The 20663-nt window shown below is 43.2% G+C and overlaps 1 protein-coding gene across 2 annotated transcripts in view; it reads right to left on the minus strand.

The window, feature by feature from the left end:
• Nucleotides 1-995: 995 nt before the first annotated feature.
• Nucleotides 996-20663, minus strand: part of LOC309553199 (vascular cell adhesion protein 1-like) — an 87030-nt gene continuing 67362 nt past the window's right edge. For both annotated transcript variants that reach the window (XM_082254145.1, XM_082254144.1), the window contains exons 5-6: nucleotides 15026-15301; nucleotides 996-1841 (exon numbers count right to left, since the gene is read on the minus strand). In XM_082254145.1, coding sequence (XP_082110271.1) covers nucleotides 1771-1841; nucleotides 15026-15301 — 347 coding nt within the window. In that variant the 3' untranslated portion in view covers nucleotides 996-1770. The remainder of the gene's footprint in view (nucleotides 1842-15025; nucleotides 15302-20663) is intronic.

Consider the following 20663-nt stretch of genomic DNA (forward strand, 5'->3'; position numbering starts at 1 on the left):
TAAATTAAATTATTAAATTATTATTATTATTTTTTTTAATAAACACATAACTGCATTCATTGTTATTTTATGGCTGCCCGAAGTTCAGCTTTTTCATTTGCGTGGTTCCCCCAAGTACTTTTTAAGCTGGTAACGACGAAAATCCTGCATTACCTTACTGGAAGTTGCTATTATTGGGATTGATAAATATTACATGTGGGGGGGTTACACTGCCTTGCTAACAGCAAATGCCTTACATGTTTTTCTCAGTGCTTTGCTAAAAGAAGAATCCCCTGATACCAACAGGCATACAATGCAGACATGAATAATCAGCAAAGCCACCAAAGTTTTACCCTGTTGCTCCTATGTTTCCTGTTTTTTCACCAGTGCATTGGTCACACTAATAGGAAATCTGTTGCAAGAGAAATATGGAGCTGCCATTGCGGACCTCTCCTTTGCGAAATGTGAAGTGCCTCTCTGTTATGCTGATCCGATGGATTCACTACTTTCTAGCCAGTGGCATGGAACAAGTATGTCAAAGGATGTTGACTTCACTCTGCCTTTCTAATGAGCTTGCTTGTTCCGGGTCGGTGAGTCAGTGTTGAAGGCTGAACCAAAAAATTCAGAAAGGAACTCCAGACTAAAATCATATGAAAGAGTCCAAGATAGTTTTAATTGTTAGTAAAAAGTCATAAAAACAGACAATGCATTTCAGGGTGTAATACCAGTTCCCCTTCATCGGGGCTCAACACTGGATTAAACTTGGATGGATACAGAAAAAAACTTTGACTTTTAATCTATATTAGAACCAGTATTAAACTTTCCAAATGGTAACTTGACAGCAGTTACTGAGCAGCAATAAAGCCCTGATGAAGGTGGATTGGTGTTGCCAAAACACGTTGGCTGTTTTTATATTAATCTAAATGTTGGCAAAAAAAAAAAAAGTATCTTATACGAATTTTTGCAGTTTAGGTCTGGTGTCCCTTTCTGTATTTCTATGGTTAAGCCTTCAACACTGACTCACTGACCCAGAACAAGCATGCTGGTTAGCAAGTCAGAGTGAAGTCTACACACTTTGATTTGCATACTTGTTCCAGGCCACTGGCTAGAAAGTGCAGAAGCCATCAGAATTGTACCACTTTTTACCATCAGTCAAAATTATCTTGGACTGTTTCATCGGCTTTTGGTCTGGCACTTCTTTATGTATTTCTATGGTTTTAACTACTGTTGGGTGCTCACCCGGGAAATCCTTGAGGTGTGGTTGCTTCGCCAGAGCTATTGAACTTGTTTGAAGTTTTTCTTCATCTGACTACACATGGGAGTCTAAAATTTACCAGCGCCTTTTTGAGTATGTTGTGCTGGAGTGTTGAAGGTCAAGACAGCCAGGTCTCTCGAAAGGAGCCCAGAAAAGGAACCCCCTCTATTTCTCTCTATACAGGTTTCCTCTACTGAGCTGTGATAATCTTATCATACAGTGTATAAGCTATCATATCATATGTGAAAATAAGGCAGTGGGGTAACTGGGGCAGGGTATGACAAAAATGGAGCATGACCGAACCCAGCGAGAATAGACAGAGGTGGTCACAAATTGGCAGATCCTGCTTCCAGATGTGTCCTTATATTTTACACGCAGGGATAATATAAAATTATGTCCAGCATAAACAATCCTCTGTGCCAACAATTTTTATACTTCTGTCCATTTAAATACCAACAATATGTATTTTTTCAAAGAACGTCCTTAGATAGGCAACCTCTGAGCCATTTTAGTACTGGTGATCTCTTTTTTGTTCTTCATAAGAAACCCAAAATGATAGCCAAAGCAGATAGAAGCAAGATGGCAGTTGGCCTTGTATTAAATGCATCTAAAAAAATAGAAAAAAAAAATACCATTATACATATATTACTGTCATTACTGCTCTTTATAGAGCAGCAACATCATGTGCTGCAATACATACAGTGAGGTAGTTAAATACATACAGCATTTTTCTAAATACATAGACCCAAAACAGTAAGACTATGAACCCAAACCAAAAGTGCTTACAGCATAACAGAAAACGTGGCTCACTCATTTAAGAACTCCTATGTAGAGAACATATACCTCCGACACCAGTAGCATATTTCCTTTATATATTGATGTAATCATATTATCAACATTACATTGTCCCTTACTTATGTGTCACTTAAACCTCATAATAACGAGGACATTTATGATTTTATTTGATTTTATTTATGTATTTTACCCTACGTCAATACGTTTTTTTTATACCGCATTATTGTTTTATTTTTTCTATCCACATTTAAAACCTAATTCATGTACTCTAACCATTACTTTTACGAATATCTTGTGCTTATATACGCTGTTATTGTTTGTGTTTGTATACACTTTTGTTGTACAAGTTATACACTGCTCAATAAATTAAAGGAACACTTTGAAAACACATCAGATCTCAATGTGGAAAAATGTCATGCTGGATATCTATACTGATATGGACTGGGTGATGTGTTAGGAACTAAATTATGCCACATGGTCTGATGGAAATGAAAATAATCACCCTACAAAGGACTGAATTTAAAGATACCTCAAAAATAAAAGCGAAAAAATTATGCAGCAGGCTAGTCCATTTTGCTGAAGTTTAATTGCAACAACTCGAAATGGTACTCAGTAGTTTGTATGGCCCCCACGTGCTTGTATGCGTGCCTGACAACATTGGGGCATGCTCCTAATGAGATGACTGATGGCGTCCTGGGGTATTTCCTCCCAGATCTGGACCAGGGCATCACTGAGCTCCTAAACAGACTGAGGTGCAACCTGGCAGCGTCAGATGGACCGAAACATAATGTCCTAGAGGTGTTCTATTGGATTTAGGTCAGGCCAGCGTGGGGGCCATTCAATGGTACCAATTCCTTCATCCTCCAGGAACTGGATTCATACTTGTCGTGCACCAAGAGGAACCCAGGACCAGCACCAGCTTAGGGTTTGACAAACGGGTCCAAGGATTTGAGCTTGATTCCTATTGGCAGTTAGAGTGCCATTGTCTAGCCTGTAGAGGTATGTGCATCTCTCCATGGATATGCCTCCCCAGACCCTCACTGACCCACCACCAAACTGGTCATGCTGAACATTGCTACAGGCAGCATAACATTTGCCACAGCTTCTCCAGACCCTTTTACGTCTGTCACATGTGCTCAGGGTGAACCTGCTCTCATCTGTGAAAAGCACAGTGCGCCAGTGGTGGACCTGCCAGTTCTGGCATTTAATGGCAAATGCCAATCGAGCTCCATGGTGCCGGGCAATGAGCACAGGGCCCACTAGAGGACGTCGGGCCCTCAGGCCACCCTCATGAAGTCTAATTCTGATTGTTTGGTTAGAGATATTCACACCAGTGGCCTGCAACCTCTATAGGGTCCAGTCGCCTTATGCTACCAGTAGTGATACTGACCCTGGCCAAATGAAAAACTAGTGAAAAACAGTCAGAAAAAAATGAGTAGGGAAAAAAAATTCAGTGGCATTCCACCTGTAAAACCATTCCTGTTTTCGGGGTTGTCTCATTGTTGCCCATCTAGTGGTCTTGTTGTTAATTTAATTAACACCAAGCAGCTGACAGTGATTACCAACCCCCTCTGCTACTTAAGTGACCAGGTCAATATCCTAGGAGTTTCAATGACTTGATGCTATACTCTGATTAAAAGTGTTCCTTTATTTTTCTTGAGCAGTGTATATTACCATACATAATATAATACTTTACTTACTTTTCATAAAGATCTATTGTGAAGAAAAAAATATATATATATATATATACTAAAGACAAAAAGTTTCCCTTTGTGATAAACAGCCAGCAATATTGTTGATCATTTTTAGTATAATGCCAAATGTGTCAAAAATTAACAGCAGAGTTACCTTCCAAAGGATTGGCAAGCTTACTAATAAATAACCCATCACGTTAAATATATTTCTGCTCTCAGGATATATGTATTTGTCAGCCATGGACAATAAATATTAATTAATAAAAAAAAAAAAGAGAAAATATTATAACCTATAAAAAATAAATATTATAACCTATAAAACTGAATCAACCCTCAAATAAATAAATGTGCAAAAAGAAATCTGTGAAAATTTACATACAACTCACATGCAACCCTAATCACAAAACACAAATGAGCAAAAATGTACTACTAAATAAAGTGCAAAGTATAAAGTCCCAATGTGAAAAAATAAATAATTTAGTGATATATAAATTGATGCATAACCTATTATATGCTATAAAGTGAATAATAAATAAATTCATTAAATCTGTTTATTAAAAATGTAATCTAATCCATCAAAGTGCTCCTCAGTGAATGCCAGGTGCTCTTTATACCAAAATAAGTGCTACAGTGTTTGTGAATCCTCCATTGAGTCATAAAGCCTCATACTAGACCATAAATATCTCAAAGCATAGAGATAATGAGTAGTGTTGAGCGAACACGGACTGTATTATTCGTGTTCGTACCGAATAATTGGATTTTTTGTACCCGAACACGGACACGGACACTTTACTGTATGTTCGGGTAAAAATCCGTGTTCGGTCGTTTTATTTCCGGGTTTTGCATGCTTTGGCGCTCTTTTCATGGCGGGCTTTCAACAGCCAATCAACAATCGTTTAACTGGTGTGCCTTAAGCCATCCCAGCCATGCCTGCAAATGTCTCAGTAGCTGTGATTGGCCGTCTGAAGCATGTGACCAAGTCTTTATAAGTTCGAGGCAGCCGCAGCGGCGTCATTATGCTGCTTAGATTCAGGGACAGAGCACACATCAACGTGCTGGCTGCTGATTAGGGAAAGATAGGCAGGAAAAAACCATTTGTGTCCGGATAGAATTGAGGGACAGGTCGGAGTGTTTAGGCAGGGCGAGTTGTAGGCATTTTAGGGATAGAGTCTGCTGAATTATAGGGTCAGTGTCTTCTACAAACTACAATCGATATTGCTGTGTGGGGGGTGGGGTCTGCACTCAATCCTGATCTACGATCTCTTCTCAATCCTGTTAGGGACAGAGTCTGCTGAATTTTAGGGAAACTGTGTTCTACAAACTACAATCGATATTGCTGTGTGGTGTGGGATTGGAGATAGGCAGGTGTCAGTGATCCACATCCATTTTTCTGTGTGTGAGCTGCAGTGAACACAATCTTTTTGGGCTGCAGTGAACACAATCTTTTTGGGCTGCAGTGAACACAATCTTTTTGGGGTGCAGTGAACAAAATCTTTTTGGGGTGCAGTGAACACAATCCTTTTTGGTGTGCAGTGAACACAATCTTTGTGGGGTGCAGTGAACAAAATCCTTTGTGGGGTGCAGTGAACACAATCTTTTTGGGGTGCAGTGAACAAAATCCTTTTTGGGGTGCAGTGAACAACATCCTTTTTGGGGTGCAGTGAACACAATCTTTTTGGGGTGCAGTGAACAAAATCCTTTGTGGGGTGCAGTGAACACAATCTTTTTGGGGTGCAGTGAACACAATCTTTTTGGGGTGGAGTGAACAACATCCTTTTTGGGGTGCAGTGAACAAAATCCTTTTTGGGGTGCAGTGAACAAAATCATTTTTGGGGTGCAGTGAACACAATCTTTTTGGGGTGCAGTGAACACAATCTTTGTGGGGTGCAGTGAACACAATCTTTTTGGGGTGGAGTGAACAACATCCTTTTTGGGGTGCAGTGAACAACATCCTTTTTGGGGTGCAGTGAACACAATCTTTTTGGGGTGCAGTGAACACAATCTTTGTGGGGTACAGTGAACAGAATCTTTGTGGGGTGCAGTGAACACAATCTTTGGGGGGTACAGTGAACACAATCTTTGTGAGGTGCAGTGAACACAATCTTTGTGGGGTGCAGTGAACACAATCATTGTGGGGTGCAGTGAACTCAATCTTTGTGGGGTACAGTGAACACAATCTCATACTTCTGAAGGTTTGAGGGTGCTGCCTGTTCCATACTCCCCCTACTCCTCATCTAGCCTTTTAGGGGTACAAACAATAGTAATTGGGGCCTAGTGTGGTTGTGTACGTGTGATATACATACACTTTTTTGGGATCATATTTTCTATTCCGCTATTTAATCAAAAACCTTTGGGGATCAGTTAAATTGGGGGATAGTCTGTGTTGGTACGTGTGAGAGAGATCCACCTTTCCAAGTTGTTGGGGTTCATCTCATACTTCTGAAGGTTTGAGGGTGCTGCCTGTTCCATACTCCCCCTACTCCTAGCCTTTTAGGGGTACAAACAATAGTAATTGGGGCCTAGTGTGGTTGTGTACGTGTGATATACATACACTTTTTTGGGATCATATTTTCTATTCCGCTATTTAATCAAAAACCTTTGGGGATCAGTTAAATTGGGGGATAGTCTGTGTTGGTACGTGTGAGAGAGATCCACCTTTCCAAGTTGTTGGGGTTCATCTCATACTTCTGAAGGTTTGAGGGTGCTGCCTGTTCCATACTCCCCCTACTCCTAGCCTTTTAGGGGTACAAACAATAGTAATTGGGGCCTAGTGTGGTTGTGTACGTGTGATATACATACACTTTTTTGGGATCATATTTTCTATTCCGCTATTTAATCAAAAACCTTTGGGGATCAGTTAAATTGGGGGATAGTCTGTGTTGGTACGTGTGAGAGAGATCCACCTTTCCAAGTTGTTGGGGTTCATCTCATACTTCTGAAGGTTTGAGGGTGCTGCCTGTTCCATACTCCCCCCTACTCCTAGCCTTTTAGGGGTACAAACAATAGTAATTGGGGCCTAGTGTGGTTGTGTACGTGTGATATACATACACTTTTTTGGGATCATATTTTCTATTCCGCTATTTAATCAAAAACCTTTGGGGATCAGTTAAATTGGGGGATAGTCTGTGTTGGTACGTGTGAGAGAGATCCACCTTTCCAAGTTGTTGGGGTTCATCTCATACTTCTGAAGGTTTGAGGGTGCTGCCTGTTCCATACTCCCCCTACTCCTAGCCTTTTAGGGGTACAAACAATAGTAATTGGGGCCTAGTGTGGTTGTGTACGTGTGATATACATACACTTTTTTGGGATCATATTTTCTATTCCGCTATTTAATCAAAAACCTTTGGGGATCAGTTAAATTGGGGGATAGTCTGTGTTGGTACGTGTGAGAGAGATCCACCTTTCCAAGTTGTTGGGGTTCATCTCATACTTCTGAAGGTTTGAGGGTGCTGCCTGTTCCATACTCCCCCTACTCCTAGCCTTTTAGGGGTACAAACAATAGTAATTGGGGCCTAGTGTGGTTGTGTACGTGTGATATACATACACTTTTTTGGGATCATATTTTCTATTCCGCTATTTAATCAAAAACCTTTGGGGATCAGTTAAATTGGGGGATAGTCTGTGTTGGTACGTGTGAGAGAGATCCACCTTTCCAAGTTGTTGGGGTTCATCTCATACTTCTGAAGGTTTGAGGGTGCTGCCTGTTCCATACTCCCCCTACTCCTAGCCTTTTAGGGGTACAAACAATAGTAATTGGGGCCTAGTGTGGTTGTGTACGTGTGATATACATACACTTTTTTGGGATCATATTTTCTATTCCGCTATTTAATCAAAAACCTTTGGGGATCAGTTAAATTGGGGGATAGTCTGTGTTGGTACGTGTGAGAGAGATCCACCTTTCCAAGTTGTTGGGGTTCATCTCATACTTCTGAAGGTTTGAGGGTGCTGCCTGTTCCATACTCCCCCTACTCCTCATCTAGCCTTTTAGGGGTACAAACAATAGTAATTGGGGCCCAGTGTGGTTGTGTACGTGTGATATACATACACTTTTTTTGGATCATATTTTCTATTCCGCTATTTAATTTAACTGGGCCTCCATGCGAGACCTGTGTGCCTTGTTGCGCTGTTTTGAGTACTCCACCAACATGGCCAGTGGCAATGACGCCGTTCTCAGCTTAACTATCCCACTTCTATGCCTCCTTGAAAAAACAATTCGGGCAATGATGGAAGAGGATGTGGCACAGGATGAGGAGGAGGATGAAGAGGTAACATTTCCAAGGCTTTCAGGGCAGTCATTCGCAAGGGGCTCCGAGGGTGGGTTCCTGCACACGCAAACGCCAGGGACGCAATTGTCCAGCAGGGGCACAGTTCTGGAGGATGAGGAGGATGAGGAGGAGGAGGAGCTGGAGGAGGAGATGGAACCATGTTCACAGCAGGGTGGCACCCAGGCCAGCTCATGGCCATCACTGGTGCGTGGCTGGGGGGATACAGAGGACACGGACGATACACCTCCCACAGAGGACAGCCTTTCGTTGCCTCTGGGCAGCCTGGCACACATGAGCGATTACATGCTGCAGTGTCTCCACAACGACCGCCGAGTTGCCCACATTCTAACTTGTGCTGATTACTGGGTGGCCACGCTGCTGGATCCCCGTTACAAGGACAACGTACCGTCCTTAATTCACTCACTGGAGCGCGATCGCAAGATGCGCGAGTACAAGCGCACGCTGGTAGACGCCATGCTGCTGGCATTCCCATCTGACAGCGGGGCCACAGTGTAAGCACAAGGCAGAGGAGGAGGAGGAGGAGGTCGCCAACGCAACCAGGGCACCGCCAGCACCTCAGAAGGCAGGGTTAGCATGGCCGAAATGTGGAAAAGCTTTGTCAGCACGCCACAACAAACAGCAGCACCAGCAGCTCAGATGGAACGTCTTAGCAGGAGGCAGCATTTTACCAACATGGTGGAGCAGTATGTGTGCACACGCCTACATGTAGTGAATGACGGGTCTGCCCCCTTCAACTTCTGGGTCTCCAAATTGGGCACATGGCTTGAGCTTGCCCTTTACGCCTTGGAGGTGCTGGCGTGCCCTGCAGCCAGTGTATTATCTGAACGGGTATTTAGCACGGCTGGGGGCGTTATAACAGACAAGCGCAGCCGCCTGTCCAGAGACAATGTGGACAAGCTCACGTTCATTAAAATGAACCAGGCATGGATCCCACGGGACTTTTCCGTACCTTATGCAGAATAGCAATGGATACCGACCTTACCCACCCATTGTTCCATTTTTGCTCTTTCTCACTCTTTTGGGGTGTACCCTCATTTAAAATTTTTGAAAAGAAGCAGTGTTGGCTACCTCGTCCTCCTCCTCAGGGCCAGATTAATGTAGGGGCTATTGGAGCTGCAGCTCCAGGCCCCTACCTTTTATATAGGCCCCGGGTTGGCCATATTCACTGTTACCGCTCTTCTGTCACTTGTAAACACAGAAGTCTGGCTTCTATGCTCGCTTCCCCAGGCAGCACCCTCAGAACCTCCCCACACAGCGTGAAGGCCGGACAAGGAGGGACAGTTGGCGATGCATGGATGTGTTTATGGGCTTCAGAGACAGCATCCCATGTTGAATTAGGCATGCATGGCTGCACCCTTCCTCCTCTGGGTGCATGGCAAGGCACGGCCCTTAAGGCCCTTCAAAATCCTCAGCACCAAGCCCATGATGCTGTTAATCCGGCCCTGGTCCTCCTCCACCGCCGCTTCCACCTACACCGCCCATAGGTGTGCGCAGCCTATTGCATTAAGGTGTGCACCCCAAAGTTGAAATACACATGCATGTGTTTGCCAGCAGGGAGAGTAATGTATCGGGGCCATGTACCTGTAGGCAAGGAGAAATAGAGCAGAGCAGGTCCCAGGGAGATCTTTCCCATCTCCTCACTGGCAATGCTATGTGCCCTAGGTGATTAGGGTGTGCCCAGGCACACCCAGCACACCCTGTGCGCACGCCTATGTCACCGCTAGGCTTGTGACGGTATCAGATTTTCATGCTGCGATTAATTGATTAAGGTTTTGCCACGGTATACGGTATTATCACGGTATTCTATTATTAAATTTAAATTATTAAATTTCCACCTCACTTCAATTTCATTGCTGAATTTAGGGGCTTTGGTTCACTTATGCACATTATTATATAGTCAGTCAGTACAGACTCTGTGAACCAGGCCTAAAATAGGTCATCAAGCAGTGTCTGGCCTAACTGGTGATAACTGGTTCTGGCGCTCGGCTCCGATCCGATGGCCTGGTCATTAAGAGGGCAAATCCTTGTGGTCAAGAAGTGGTTAAACCTGAAGGAGGTGTTGTTTATAAATTACTTTACTATTGCTTTAGGCCTGGTTCACATGTATGCGGGTTGGTGGTTCACATTTGCACAGGCATAGCAGCCCATTGATTTGAACGGGCTGCTATGCCCTCATTTTCCGCAGAAAAAAGGTGCATGCAGCATTTTTTTAAAATTCAGTGGCCTTGAAATCCATCCTGCTTTTGCACCATGCGACTAACCTGCAGTTCCTGCTCTGGCAAGCTTTCTGCATTTTTTGTATACGTGGGCACGGCATTTAAAAATAAACAGTTTGCGTGTGCAGCAACGGCAGGTAAGTCGCATGGTGCAAAAGAAGGATGGATTTCATGGCCACTGCATTTTTTTAAATTCTGCATGCACCTTTTTTCAGCTGAAAACGCAGGCATAGCAGCTCAAGCCCATTCACATCAATGGGCTGCTATGCCTGTGCAAATGTGGGCCCCCAACCCGCATACATGTGAACCAGGCCTAAAGCAATAGTAAAGTCATTAATTGGTTAAACCTGCAGGAGGACCGGTGTTTTTATCTATTAATGACTTTACTATTGCTTTAGGCCTGGTTCACATGTATGCGGGTTGGGGGCCCACATTTGCACAGGCATAGCAGCCCATTGATGTGAATGGGCTTGAGCTGCTATGCCTGCGTTTTCAGCTGAAAAACGGTGCATGCAGAATTTAAAAAAATGCAGTGGCCATGAAATCCATCCTTCTTTTGCACCATGCGACTTACCTGCCGTTGCTGCACACGCAAACTGTTTATTTTTAAATGCCGTGCCCACGTATACAAAAAATGCAGAAAGCTTGCCAGAGCAGGAACTGCAGGTTAGTCGCATGGTGCAAAAGCAGGATGGATTTCAAGGCCACTGAATTTAAAAAAAATGCTGCATGCACCTTTTTTCTGCGGAAAATGAGGGCATAGCAGCCCGTTCAAATCAATGGGCTGCTATGCCTGTGCAAATGTGGGCCGCCAACCCGCATACATGTGAACCGCCAACCCGCATACATGTGAACCACCAACCCGCATACATGTGAACCAGGCCTAAAGCAATAGTAAAGTCATTAATAGATAAAAACACCGGTCCTCCTGCAGGTTTAACCACTTCTGGATCGCAAGGATTTGCCCCTTTAAAGACCAGGCCATCGGATCAGAGCGCCAGGACCAGTCATCACCAGGTAGGCCAGACACTGCTTGATGGCTATATAATAATGTAATGTGGGCTGCTAGGCGTGTGTGTGTGTATATATATATTTATTAGAGCTGCACGATTCTGGCCAAAATGAGAATCACGATTTTTTAGCTTGGAATAAAGATCACGATTCTCTCACGATTCTCTGTGTAACAAAAAAAAAAAAAATTGGGATAACTTTACTGTTACGTTTTTTTTTTTTTTTTTATTCATTAAAGTCTAATCATTGCGTTTGAAAGACTGCTGCGCAAATACAGTGTGACATAAAATATTACAACAATCGCCATTTTATTCTGTAGGGTCTCTGCTAAAAAAATATATAAAATGTTTGGGGGTTCTAAGTACTTTTCTAGCAAAAAAAAAACTGATTTTAACTTGCAAGCAGCAAGTGTCAGAAAAAGATCCAGTCTTTAAGAGGTTAAACTTCCTTTCTCCCTGGCAGAGGGAAGGAAAAGATACAAATGTAATCATTTTTGTTTATAGTTAGGAGACTTAATGCTGAAAGGTGTTAGCTGAGTGAGTGAATGAGTCATCCAGCTCACTGAAATGTATCAATTCACAAGTCAGGCAGACTTGACAGAGAAACTCGGTATTTTAAAAATGCCACAATAACAATACCGTGGCTATGCAATACCGCGATATATCGAATTACCGAAAACCGGCATATGTCTAGTCACCGCCACATCCACCACCACCTCAACCTCCCTCCTACTCCATATGGGCCTCGTCCTTCAGAGATGAAGAAGAACATTGTTTTATTTTTCTGTTTTTTTTTTGTTGTTTTAAGTTATTTCCCTATCCACATTTGTTTGCAGAGCACTTGCCATGCTCTTAATTACGTTTTGCTGCCATTTGCAGCACTCTAGCCCTTTCCTTTGGTGTTTTAGAGCCATTTTAGTGCCTTAAAGTTCGGGTCCCCATTGACTTCAATGGGGTTCGGTGTCCGGGAAAAGTTCGGTAAAAGTCCGGGACACGGACCCGGACTTTTTTTTAAAGTTCGGCCGAACCCGTCGAACACGGACATCTAGGTGTTCGCTCAACCCTAATAATGAGTGCTTGCACCAGCTCAGACAGATAGAGCTGATGCTGTCACCGCCAGATCCCTCCATCCAGTGACTCCTATGGCCAATTATGGTAGCTGTGTCCCCATCAGCGACTGTGTGTCCAAATCTTTATTTGGTTAGTATGGCAGACCTCTTTACCCATCTTTCCCACTGGCAACTGCAAGGCTCTTTACCTCCTAAAGCTCCTTTACCCACTATTCTGCAGGGTCCCATCATCCTCTGGACTCCTGGACATGCCCAGGGGATAAAATTGCAGCCCCTCCCATCTTCATTTACTCAGGTAGAACCAATGTTTGAAGCAGCCATAACAAGGGTGTAATTAGCTGCAACCAGGCAGGTGCAGGACACCCTACACCATCATCAGTGCTGGTGGCTACCCAAGGGCATAAGAACGTGCAGCAGTAACTTAGTTCTCATTAACATAGTAACATTGGTAGCTATTTACAAATTTCCTATTACAGCCATTTAAGTGGGATGGTATTGTATACAGCCATCTAGACGGCTTTAATACAGACTTATGCAGCCGTATCTGTGTGGAGCCTGCTGAGTGGTTTCGGTCTTCAATTTCCTGGTCCATAATCTGCATCTGGCCAGTGGCTTTTTCCCTGGCAATGTTCCATATCATTAGTTCTGCCATATCTCCACCTAGTGGACATTAAGGATTGTTGTTGGTATCCCTGTTACATTGTTTGGATGCTTTCTTTTTTAAAACCCTAGTTTAACTCTGCCCCTGTAAAAATCATTAGTTGCCCCTGTACAAATCATTATTAAGACCTCATCTGGAATATGCAGTTCAGTTTTGGGCACCAGTTTTTAAAAAGGATATTGGGGAACTGGAGAAAGTGCAGAGAAGGGCAACCATTGGAGGAGCTCAGCTATGAGGAAAGATTAGAGGAACTGAATTTATTCTCTCTTGAGAAGAGGAGATTAAGGGGGATATGATCAACATGTAGGGGTCCATATAGTGAACTTGATGCTGAGTTATTCACTTTAAGGTCAACACAGAGGACAAGGGGGCACTCTTTACTTCAGGAAGAAAAGAGATTTTGTCTCCAAATACAGAAAGGTTTCTTCACCGTAAGAGCTGTGAAATTGTGGAATAGTCTCCTTCCAGAGGTGGTTCTGGCCAACTCACTAGATTGCTTTATATTATGTACACCTAGGAAAGAATCCAGGCCTTTTATAAACGGGCACTAATATTTATAGGTAGGGTTGATCCAGGGAATATCCGATTGCCTCTCGGGCATCAGGAAGCAATGTTTTCCCCTGCTGTAGTAAATTGGATCATGCTTTGCTGGGGTTTTTCGCCTTCCTCTAGGTCAGCTGTGGGTATAGGATTGTGTATATGGGATTGTATGGTTGGGTTTTCTTTTACTGTTTTTTATTGGTTGAGCCAGATGGACTTGTGTCTTTTTTTCAACCTGACTATGTAACTGGTTATACAGTATCTCTGTGTGTGTTGAGCGTAATACAAACTTTTTACTTTGCAGAAATAAACAACTTGTCTAGTGGTTTATGAGCTGGAAACACACTCTTGATATTTTACAGCCTTGAGAAGACTATATTAGGCACACCTAATTAATTTTACTGGCTGGCAGAATCTCTGAGGACAATAATTTGCCTCTGGGCTGCAGGTATACTCACCCAGCAGCTTTTGCAGCAGTTAAAGAAATACTGCACAGAGAAAGTGACTATCAATGATCCTGAAGACTCCTCTTCTGCATCTGGTATCAGCTCTTCCTTAATGAGTCAAGGCCAGTGCCAACTACAACCTCTGCAACCATAAAACAACCCTTTTGCTAGCTGCAGCAAATCAAACTAAAATAAGCCTGAAAAAAATAAAAAAAGGAAGATAACAAATCCTTAACTTTCCAGTGGAAAGTTAGAACTTTGTGGCATTGCAGATATTCTCTAATGTGAGGCCCCAGGGAAGTCCTGTCAGAACACATTGACAGCATGATATCCACCAGCTTCCTTTAGGAAATCATTGAATTCGCCAAGATTAGCTAGAGTTTGTAGCCAGGCAAAAATACTGGTTGCTACTGCTGGTCATATTAAAAAGCTTTTGCTTGTGATTTCCCCTGGCATAAGTAGTGGACAAATTATGAAAGAAGATGCTCTAAAGCAGGGGCCTCCAAACTTTCTATATAAAGGGCCAGTTTACTGTTCTTTGGACTTTAGGGGGGGGGGGGGGGCCGGAGTGTAGCCAGTGGGAGTAGAAAATGTCCTGCCATTATTGGGGGTAAACAATGCCCCATCTTTAGTATTAGGGGGAAAAATGGTGCCCCATCATTGGTGTCAGTGGAAGGAATAGTGCCCCATCATTGGTGTCAGTGGGAAGAATAGTGCCCCATCATTGGTGTCAGTGGGAAGAATAGTGCCCCATCATTGGTGTCAGTGGGAGAAATTGGTAACCCATTGTTGGTGTCAGTAGATGCAATAATGCCCCCATCATTGTCAGTGGGAAGAATAGTGCCCCATCAGTGTTAGTGGGAGGAATAGTGCCCCAAGGGCCAGATAAGGGCAAGCAAAGGGCCGCATCTGGCCAACGTTTGGAGACCCTACTCTACAGCAATTATGAGAAGCATAAATAACTGCAGCCAAACCTTACTGATGTTCCAAGTCTAACCATGATAAGCTGTTACAGACAACTCGCTTGCTATAGAGAGTTACAAGTGTCATAATTGTTTTTTTTTTTTGCTCACCATTGGGTTGTCCAATAATCCATATGACCACTTGATTATGAACTTTGCCGTGTGTGTTTTGAGCTTCACATGCATAGGTTCCATTGTGGGCAGAAGTTGTTTTTCTTATGAAAATTTCTCTCTTATCCGCAGACAAAGACACATGATCTTTGGAAGGAATGGTCCAGAAGTACTCGGGTTCAGGGAATCCACCAGAATGACAAGTTAAGTTTAGAGATTCACCTTCTATAACAGTCTCATGAGGTAATACTGTGAAATATGGAGTATCTGGCTGAGCTGAAAGAAAAAAAAATTATAAAAAATAAGTCTAAGACATAAAGAACTATAATAAAATCATTCAATTAATGTCTATGTTTGAGCCCCGGTTCACACTTATGCGATGCGGGAAGGCTGCGAATCCGCAGCCTGTTCCCGCATCGCAAACGCACCCCCGGCAGTTCACACTGCCATATGCGATACGCTGGGGGTGTCAATGTAATCTTAACGACACCCCCAGTTTGATCGCATATCGCAGTGCGATCTTGCAGTTCACACAGGATCGGATCGCACAAGTGTGAACCGCTGTGCGATCCGATCCTGATGCGGCTGCAAAAAAGGGTCCTGTGCGTGTTTGCTGTGGCTGCAATGCGAATTTAGCCATACAAAGTGTATGGCTAAACTCGCACCGCACAGCCGATTGCATGTGATGAAGGAGCAGTGCGCTCCAACATTACATGCGAACGCCACAGCCGCACAAATGTGAACATTTTTGCGGCTGCGGCGTTCGCATGTAATGTCGGAGCGCACTGCTCCTTTATTACATGCGATCGGCTGTGCGGTGCGAGTTTAGCCATACACTTTGTATGGCTAAATTCGCATTGCAGCCGCAGCAAACACGCACAGGACCCTTTTTTGCAGCCGCATCAGGATCGGATCGCACAGCGGTTCACACTTGTGCGATCCGATCCTGTGTGAACTGCAAGATCGCACTGCGATATGCGATCAAACTGGGGGGTGTCGTTAAGATTACATTGACACCCCCAGCGTATCGCATATGGCAGTGTGAACTGCCGGGGGTGCGTTTTTGATGCGGGAACAAGCTGCGGATTCGCAGCCTTCCCGCATCGCATAAGTGTGAACCGGGGCAGAAGGTGATGAGGCCGGCTGTTTGTCGACTTTACTACCCAGAATACCAGGTCCAGCAACACAAATGTTCCTTTTTAACTGCCGCTAAAAAGTAAATAGTCAATCTCATGCACCCCCTGTTACCAGACCTTGCAGCAGTGGAGGATAATAAGGACATGCATGTTTCCCCAACTGGTTTAAAAAAAATATTTTATTTCCAATGTTGTGCTCTTTAGAACTTTATTAGTAATCTGACCACATCCTGGAAGTGTCAATTCATGTCTGCCATTTTTCATGAAATTGTTTCTCAGGGCTCGTTCATGTGTGTGCATCATGCACCTCTGAAAATGGATCCACAGTCGGATTGCTTTTCAGAAGCATTTGGCAGGCAGTGAAGAGGCAATATGTTGCCTCTTTACTGCCTAATTTAACCCTTTAATTGCCACACTACCACACTGCAATCATTTGCACTGCATGTGGTTGTGGCATGGCCATACAGAACTGCGTTAGTTGCGTTTGGCAGTGGCAACATGACATGCTGTTTAATTTTTGCCATGGCCATGATGCTGTGAGATGAAGATAAGGAGAAACAGAGGTGCCTCTAAGTGTAGACTTGTAAACACATTTATTCAATAAAAATATGCACTCATATCTGTAAATGAGTAGGTACACATAAAAGATCCTTCTGGAGGTTCCAAGATGGGTGGGTGGTAGATAGTGTCATCCGGTCTGACACTATCTACCACCCACCCATCTTGGAACCTCCAGGAGGGTCTTTTATGTGTACCTGCTCATTTACAGATATGAGTGCATATTTTTATTGAATAAATGTGTTTACAAGTCTACACTTAGAGACGCCTCTGTTTCTCCTTATCTTCAGCTCTGTGGAACCCCTGGCTTTGGTTTCTGAATGGCTGCCCTAATATGGTGGACTCTCCTTTCCCATCTAATTTATTAAGACTTTATGGACCCATATGGGCTTTTTTTACTAGTAATGGTGGCGATCAGCGACTCACAGCGGGACTGCAATATTGCGACGGACGAATCGGACACTAACTGACACTTTTTTGGGGACCAGTGACATTATTACAGTAATCAGTACTAAAAGATATGCACTGTCACTGTACTAATAACACTGGCAGGGAAAGGGTTAATTTCAGGGGCGATCAAAAAGGTAAATGTGTGCCTAGGGAGTGCTTACTAAGTGGGGGGGGGGGGGGGTGCTTTTAATACTTGAAGACATCAATGTGTTCCAGCTTCACAGGAACACAGGATCCATGTCTTCTGTATTTACAGAATGACAATCTGCCCATTTTACATTGGTACACTGACAGAATTTCAGGCTGCCTAACGATCAGTGGGACCCGCTGATCAGCTCCTGCTGTGTAAAGTCACAGTGGGATTGAGCCGGTGACAGCGCGCTCGTGCCCAAACCCCATAAGTGCAGAATCATGTATATATTGTTATTATTATTATTATTATACAGGATTTATATTGCGCCAACAGTTTGCACAGAGCTTTACAATGTGAGGGAAGACAATACAGTTACACTACAATTCAATACAGGAGGAATTTGAGGACCCTGCTCGTTAGAGCTTACAATCTAGAAGGGAGGGTCAGGTGAAACAAAAGGCAATAACCGTGGGGGATGGGCTGATGGAGAAAATGGAAGTATAGTTGTTAGGTGTCGGAAGGATAGGCTTCTCTGAAGAGGAGGGTTTTCAGGGATCGTCTAAAACAGGGATCCTCAAACTATGGCCCTCCAGTTGCTCAGGAACTACATTTCCCATCATGCCTAGTTATGTCTGTGAATGGCAGAGTTTTACAATGCCTCATGGGATGTGTAGTTCCACAACAGCAGGAGGGCCGTAGTTTGAGGATCCCTGGTCTAAAAGCTAATAGGGTAGGAGATAATCGGACAGATTGGGGTAAGGAGTTCCAATGGATTGGAGAGGCTCTGGAAAAGTCCTGGAGGTGAGTATGGGAGGAGGTGACGAGGAAGCTAGAGAGCAGGAGGTTTTGAGAGGAACGAAGAGACGGATTAGGTTGGTATTTTGAAACTAGGCTAGTGATATACCTGGGGGCTAAGCTGTGGATGGCTTTGTAAGATATTGTTAGTATTTTGAATTTAATTTGCTAGGTGAGTGGAAGCCAGTGGAGGGCTTGACAGAGAGGAGCGGCAGACACTGAGCGATTGGTAAGATGGATAAGTCTGGCGGCAGCATTCATGATGGATTGAAGGGGGGATTGACTGTGTAGAGGTAAGCCAATGAGGAGGGAATTGCTGTAGTCGAGGCGCGAGATGACCAGGGAGTGAACTAGGAGCTTTGTTGTGTCTTTGGTTAGAAAGGGGCGTATTTTGGAGATGTTGCGGAGGTTGAGGCGGCAAGACTTGGACAGTGATTGCGTTTCCACCGCCAACAGTACCTCAGCTCAACAGTACCTCAACAGTGTAGCTCCACCCTGTTGGTACGGTACTATTGTGCTTGGTACCCCGACGAAAGTGTCCCAAAAAAGTGGTACGGTATGGTTCGGAATTAGGGTACTATTCACAACTTTTGACAATGGAAATGGCAAAAATTGCGTACCATACTGAACCGTACCGCTCAGTGGAAACGAGGCATAAGTTGCTACATACATTAGGACCATAGAGAATAAAAGCAGCCACCCTCTAACAGGAAATTGGATCACAGCAGCTAAAAAAAACAAAAAAAACAAAAAAAAAAAAACAAACTGGAATTAGGAGTTTTGGAGGGGATTTAGAGCAATAGAATGCAAGTTTAAAGTTAAGAATGAATACTTGAATACGATTTTTTTTTTTTTTTTAAACCAAAGTTTAGTTTCACTTTAAAGTGAAGTTTCAGCCTGGGGGTAAAACAAAATTAAAAGTCAGCAGCTACAAATGACAAATGTGAGGAAATTTCTGATGGAATAGGTACATTCCAAAAGCGTGTGGGGTACATTATTGCAACACAACTCTACCACATTCAACCAACCTATTCAACTTTTTTCAAATGTAAAAGAATATCTTCATGGACAATTATTATGCATTTAATGAAGAAGATACAGTGTAATCCCCAACAGAACTTCCCTTATTTGCTTCCTTTGGTCTGTGAAATAAAGCGTTGAAAGTGTTTTGTTATATCTGTTTGATAAGAGGCACCCATTGATCCTGCCAGAACTCTCATATATACACTACCCCTGTTGCATGGTATTTGCAATCCAAATCAACAACAAGTACCCTAGGGTGATAACGCTGCTGTTCCTTAGATACAGCACAATAAGTAACTGTTGTCACCCTAGGACAGAAAATGTGTTACTACAGGATCACCAGGAAGATATAAAGGAAAATAACAACTGAAAAAGAAAAGTAATGCTGCCACCATATTTAAGTTTTGGTAAGCTGCAATATACACTGCTCTAAAATATTAAAGGAACGCTTTGAAAACACATCAGATCTCAATGGGGCAAAATCTCATGCTGGCTATCTATACATATACTTGTTTATATACCAATTTTAAAGAAAACATGAGTGAACAGGCAAAACACATTTTTACATTTTTTTTTATGGGATTCATATTCAACTGTAGGTAACAGAATGGCACAATCTTAAACAAAACATGGCAACAAGTAAAGAAATGGAATGACCACTGTTCAAAAGTCTTCACACCCTTAGTTCTTAATACTATGCATTGCATTAATGTAATTGTTGTCTATGAGGCCTCAAATTCCTGCAGGTGGTATAGCTGCCCATTCTAGGTCATGCAAAGTCTTTGGTCGTCTTGCATGCACCGTGTGTTTGAGATCTCCCCAGAGTGGCTCAAAGATATTAAGGTCAGGAGATTGATGGTCACTTCAGAACCATTACCTTTTTCTGCTGTAATCACTGCAGCGTCAACTTGGCCTTGTGCTTAGGGTCATTGTCGTGCTGGAAAGTCCAAGAGCGTACCATGCAGCTTTTGTGCAGGAGAATGCAAATTATCGTCCAGTATTTTTTGAAAGCATGCTGCATTCATCTTGCCATCGCTTTTCACAAGATTCTCAATGCCTTTAGAGCTCACCCCCCTCCCCCAAAACATCAGTGAGCAACCACCATGCTTTACAGTGGGGATGGTATTCTTGTCACTTTAGGCCTTGTTGACCCCTCTCCAAACATAGCGCTTATGGTTGTGACCATAAAGCTCTATTTTGGTCTCGTCACTCCAAATTACAGTGTGCCAGAACCTGTGAGACGTGTCAAGGTGTTGTCGGGCATATTGTAACCAGGCTTTTTTGTTGCATTGGCGCAGTAAAGACTTCTTTTTGGCAACTTGATCATGCAGCTCATTTTTTTTCAAGTATCATTGTATTGTGCTCTTTGAAACAACCATACTGTCTTTTTTCCAGAGTAGCCTTTACTTCTCCTGAGGTTACCTGTGGGTTTTTCTTTGCATTTTGAACAATTCTTCTGGCAGATGTGGCTGCAATCTTTCTTGGTCTACCTGACCTTGGCTTAATATCAAGAGATTTCCGAATTTCCACTTCTAAGTGATTG

The sequence above is a fragment of the Pelophylax lessonae genome, assembly GCF_965119305.1.
Source record: "Pelophylax lessonae genome assembly, chromosome: 4".
Lineage (NCBI taxonomy): Eukaryota > Metazoa > Chordata > Amphibia > Anura > Ranidae > Pelophylax > Pelophylax lessonae.